The sequence below is a fragment of the Ylistrum balloti genome, unplaced genomic scaffold (assembly GCF_031769215.1).
Source record: "Ylistrum balloti isolate Yb309-2 unplaced genomic scaffold, AGI_CSIRO_Ybal_v1 Utg371998, whole genome shotgun sequence".
In the NCBI taxonomy this organism is placed as follows: Eukaryota; Metazoa; Mollusca; class Bivalvia; order Pectinida; family Pectinidae; genus Ylistrum; species Ylistrum balloti.
In genome coordinates this window covers 94541-100504 of record NW_026782973.1, presented here as the reverse complement: position 1 = coordinate 100504, position 5964 = coordinate 94541, and the positions used below count along the sequence as shown (strand labels likewise).

Below are 5964 nucleotides of genomic sequence, written 5' to 3'. Positions count from 1 at the left end.
GGTCTGTGTGCAGTAGTTTTATTGACTCGAACTTGATCGGCTATATCTTCCTTACGACATTTTATCGGCTTGATTTTTACACTAGTCGATAGAACAGTTTGACTTTAGTGTTTATCTGACGAAAACCCGACATTATTAACACTAAGCGCTTGACCATCCCTTCTCGTGGTTTTGTTAATTATTGTAAATATTTGTCACTGACATTTAGCCCCTGTGAATAACAACACTAAATATAGTGTTTCTCTGACGAAAACTTCATACAATCTGTTTATTTCTATTTTGTTATTGTCAGGTTCAACATCAGTCATTTCTTGATAATCCACATTTTATGCTAACTATCGCTCTCTGCACCCAACTTTAAAGTCAGTACATCAAACTTTTAATTACGATCTCGAGATTCATTTGAAGTACATAAAAAGGATTAAACCAGTTTCCTCGCCTTGTCCACAAAGTGGCACACACGGAACCTGCAATTTTACCATGAAATGTTTCCGGGGTGCACAGAACGAAAGTGATTGTAAATCTGAAGTATCGATGACAGATATTTATACTAGTTTACAAATAACTAGAGACATGCATCCCGTCTCCAGGTTCCTGTTAATTACAGTAAATATTTGGAGAATATTGTCACCGACAGTACTCATCCCGTTAACCTCAGGCTGTGAATCAGGGTTTTAGATAACCACCTACTACATAGAATGTTTCTCTAATGAAAACGGCACGTGCTAATTGTTGCACCTGCCTTTTTCATATTATTTTTATAATTATTCGATATTGGTATTAAGCGACTTGACCCGCCTCAAGGTCCTTCAGAACTGCCAGTACAAAATAGAAAAAAAAATAATTGGGATCGACATATTTACATAACTGCATTGCGATGAGGAATCACAGTTGATCTGTTTGATTCATTTAATATTTCAGCACCACGGAAGTAGATCTGTGCTGATTCTCTTAATAGTAACAGACAATTCCTGATAAATTCATCAGTTAAGTCATCGCTCCCAAATTAAAAATCTGATTTTTTCCTTTGTATATAGTCTGGAGTAGAAGTTCTTCTGCTTGTTAAGATACCATCAGACAATGCTATATCCCATAATAATCACTACGTTTGTAAAGACGACATATTTCGTAAGACCAATGTACTTATGCACACTCAGTATAGAACTGCTAGTTTCCATGTATGTCTCTGGAATATTAGCAGTACTTACAACAAACTCCCAGAAAGTATATGTACATTGACAAAGCCAGCAGCCAAATAGTTTATGTTTTCAAGAAACATGGCTGTCATCAGATAACGAGGAAATTAGTATTGATGGCTAATATCGCCATGACGGTGTTGGCACTTATATAAAAAGATATCCTTTCTGTCAGAAGGTCTGATATGGAAATGGATGATATTGAAATTCTTTGTCCGCAAATTCATTTAAAGTGAGGTAACGCTTTAGTATTAACTAATGTGTATCGACCGTCAAGCTGCAACGCTGCTATCCGACTTGAAAATTTTGAACTTTTTCTTGAAGCATGTCATCAAGAAGGAAATGAACTGATTTTACAATTTTAATGTTAACCTTTATGGTGGAAGTTCTGAAACCGTAACTGATTTAACAGATATCTACAATCTCCATCTGGTGGTAAACGAGCCTACACGTGTTTCTGATACCCTGACAGATTATGTCTACGTGACGGCACCGGAATATGTAGAGCTTGTGGAAGTGGTCAAGTATGGTTTCAGTAACCACTACCTTGTATAGTTCGCAAAAGACGGTTGGGATCTAAGTTTGCTTGTACTAAAATGTGATATCGATAATTTAGGATCTTTGATGCCGAGGCTTATACTGAAACAATAGTTAGTGTACAATGGTCCATTATTTAAACAATTAATGATGTAGCTGAGACAATGGACACAGGACAAACATCATTCTTCACTGTTGTGGACGAGCATGCACCCAAGCTGGAAACACGGGAGAAAACCTGCCACAGTGGATAGACGACACTGTTCTGGAAAGTATCAGGGTTAAAGGTTAACTTAAACGTGAAGGTGACCTTGAACCGTATAAAAAAGACAACGAAATCAGGTTACATCTATGATCCGTACAGCAAAATCTGACTATTCCAAAAATGTAACCCAAACTAATTTGAAAATCCTAAAAATCTATGGAAGTTTATACGCGAGGTTAGTCCAAAAGAAACTTTACCTTCTCCAAATATGTTAACTGTTTAGAGCAAGCATGTTTTGAAAAGAGTGAAATAGCCAATCAGTTTAACAAATATTTTACTGGGATTGCTAGTAACTTACTCACAGCTGGATAATGTTACAGCTTCTTTTCAGAAACTGAAAGATTATGTTTATGATAGAACATAGGATGGTACCTCTTTCATTATTCCAGATGTATCAATTGATTTTACTGTTAATATTTTGAAACATCCAGCTGTCCATAAAGCTACAGGTGTTGCTGGTATTAGTACCGAGCTGTTGTTCATACTGAAAGAGCTCCAACTCTTACTAATATAATGAATGTTCGTCTGAAGACCGGTAAATTCGCTAAAGTCACCCCCTCTCCAACCCCTTCCTTCATCAAATGGAAGCACAGCTGATGTTGAAAATCATAGGCCAAGATCGGCATGTTCTTTCCAAAATATTAGAGAAGCATGTCAACTTTATGATGTACAAATATCTTACAGATTATGAATTAATTGTTTTGTCTCAATATGGTTTCCGCCATAAACATTCATATGAAACCGCATTGTTGTATATTGTAAACTGCTGGGCTAGGAACATCGATGATGGACTTTATACTGGAGTCTTATTCTTAGACTTACAATTTAGTTGACCATTCTGTTTTACTTGAGAAACTCTCTCTCTCTCTCTCTCTCTCTCTCTCTCTCTCTCTCTCTCTCTCTCTCTCTCTCTCGCTCTCTCTCTCTCTCTCTCTCTCTCTCTCTCTCTCTCCCTCCTCTCTCTCTCCTCTCTCTCCCTCCCTCTCTCTCCCTCTCTCTCTCTCTCTCTCTCTCTCTCTCTCTCTCTCTCTCTCTCTCTCTCTCTCTCTCTCTCTCTCTCTCTCTCTCTCTCTCTCTCTCTCTCTCTCTCTCTCTCTCTCTCTCTCTCTCTCTCTCTCTCTCTCTCTCTCTCTCTCTCTCTCTCTCTCTCTCTCTCTCTCTCTCTCTCTCTCTCTCTCTCTCTCTCTCTCTCTCTCTCTCTCTCTCTCTCTCTCTCTCTCTCTCTCTCTCTCTCTCTCTCTCTCTCTCTCTCTCTCTCTCTCTCTCTCTCTCTCTCTCTCTCTCTCTCTCTCTCTCTCTCTCTCTCTCTCTCTCTCTCTCTCTCTCTCTCTCTCTCTCTCTCTCTCTCTCTCTCTCTCTCTCTCTCTCTCTCTCTCTCTCTCTCTCTCTCTCTCTCTCTCTCTCTCTCTCTCTCTCTCTCTCTCTCTCTCTCTCTCTCTCTCTCTCTCTCTCTCTCTCTCTCTCTCTCTCTCTCTCTCTCTCTCTCTCTCTCTCTCTCTCTCTCCCCAACATTGAATTGACCTTTGTTCCTTATTATGGTTTCTAATGTACAAATGATATATGATATATTAAATGCTTTCTACCCAAGAACGTTACACCAGTTCCCGCGGTTGAGGAGTCGTCGATACTTTTGGTGTTAATTGCGTAATAATCAGATCCTATTGTATTCAAGAAAGCTAGTGATTTACAAACAAAACGTATGTTCACTTTTAACGGCAAGGTCACAGTTTGTTTCATTCATGTAGACGAGAACATTCCATGTTAGTATGGCGAAGATCCTAAGGTAAAAACATAAGACGGCTTGTAACATATTGTTTTATATGGACAACAAACAGTTCGTTGTAGCACCAGTACTTTTCGGTATCACTGTCGTTATTGCAGTTGTAATCTCAACTGTCATTGTCCCATTCGGAATCGTTAGTGTAGGGATTGTTACTGAAACCATGACGCATTTCCGTTCCTCGAACTTTTCCCGCCATTTCTTGTCGTTGGGCCATGATCGGCAAGAAACACTGATCGGCCAGGATCCTGGACTCTCTACAAAGTAAGCATGGACTGCATAAATACTGACTTACCGTAAAAGAACAATGATGTTGTTCAAACATTTTCAAGCAGGTGACTTTAACTCATTTGCTTTGAACGAATCTTAAGATACTACTCTTGGTACTTTCGGGTTCAATTCCACTAAAATATTAACGCACTGTTTGCTTACGGTAAACACCAATAAAGGCATCAGTATCTTGTTCGAGTTGTTAGCTTGGATTTTCTGTTAATGTACTGTAACGAGTTGATTTTTTTCGACATCGCAATTGATCGATCGGTGTGTTTTCGTAGACCATCACTGATTGGTGGTGTTTGGGGTGATTGGTGGTGTTTGGTGTGATTGGTGGTGTTTGGGTGTGATTGGTGGTGTTTAGGAGTGATTGTTGGTGTTTGGGCGTGATTGGTGGTGTTTGGTGTGATTGGTGGTGTTTTGGGGTGACTGGTGGTGTTTGTGGTGATTGGTGGTGTTTGGGTGTGATTGGTGGTGTTTTGGGGTGATTGGTGGTGCTTGGTGTGATTGGTGGTGTTTGGGGGTGACTGGTGGTGTTTGGGGTGATTGGTGGTGCTTGGTGTGATTGGTGGTGTTTGGTATGATTGGTGGTGTTTGGGGGTGAGTGGTGGTGTTTGGGGTGATTGGTGGTGCTTGGTGTGATTGGTGGTGTTTGGTATGATTGGTGGTGTTTGGGGGTGAGTGGTGGTGTTTGGGGTGATTGGTGGTGCTTGGTGTGATTGGTGGTGTTTGGTATGATTGGTGGTGTTTGGGGGTGAGTGGTGGTGTTTGGTGTGATTGGTGGTGTTTGGGGGTGACTGGTGGTGTTTGGGGTGATTGGTGGTGCTTGGTGTGATTGGTGGTGTTTGGTATGATTGGTGGTGTTTGGGGGTGAGTGGTGGTGTTTGGGGTGATTGGTGGTGTTTGGTGTGATTGGTGGTGTTTGGGGGTGACTGGTGGTGTTTTGGGGTGGTTGGTGGTGTTTGGTGCGATTGGTCGTGTTTGGGGGTGACTGGTGGTGTTTGGAGTGATTGTTGGTGTTTGGGGGTGACTGGTGGTGTTTTGGGGTGGTTGTTGGTGTTTAGGGGTGACTGGTGGTGTTTGGGGGTACGGATGATCAGACAATACCTCCATGTTAACTTGGTCCTTATTGGCCTCCGTAGTGTCACCTTCTTGTGATTACTTACCTGAGAAAGGTAAGGTAGTATACTTTAGGCAGGTAAGGCGGTCCTGTTTGGAATTTGATCTACTTGTACGTTGGGGCTCTGCATGGGAGTTTGATCACCACGACTGTCAGGTAATAATAAGTTAAACAAAGAACGGAACATATGTATGATACATTATTCTCTCTGTATAGTCACACATGCGCACTGTATTACTTATACTGTATAGGTATTGTATATCTCTGTATATCACTTGTAAATGTGTTGAGATATAATTTGAATGGAAATCGCAAAGCATTCAAATATGATTTTAATCGTGTGTCAGTTTTTTACAACGAAACTTGACAGTGTGTAGTTTTACAATAATGTCATTAAGTTGGTTATCGTCTCTCCTCGTTTCCTCCATCAGTTTGGGCATTCTCTCACTCGACTGTCTTTGAACATATCCTCTAATACTTTCGGACGTTCACTGTTACTGGTATTTTCAATTTCAGTGCCTCTAATTTGGTTTGGCGATAAACCCCTGTGATTACTCTGACTATGACTACATTAGTTTTGAGATGTGTCAGATAGCTGGCTGGAATGAAGTGTCCCAACGGGAGCCTAGACACCTGTTGTCCTGCATTTACTGAATACTTAGTCTGTCTTAGACTTATCATTAGAAATAAAGGCTTGAATCACAGTCTTTGGCATATTTTATATAATTTGCAGATGTATTTTCACTAAGAACAGATTTACATTTAGGACAATCAGAAATACCAAGTGGGGATG

At 40.5% G+C, this 5964-nt stretch overlaps 1 protein-coding gene across 1 annotated transcript; it reads right to left on the bottom strand.

Moving 5' to 3' along the window:
* Nucleotides 1–4411: 4411 nt before the first annotated feature.
* Nucleotides 4412–5164, bottom strand: LOC132564124 (uncharacterized). The gene has a single exon (XM_060228802.1). The coding sequence runs from the start codon at nt 5162–5164 to the stop codon at nt 4412–4414; it is 753 nt and encodes a 250-aa protein (XP_060084785.1).
* Between the last annotated feature and the right edge of the window lie 800 nt (nt 5165–5964).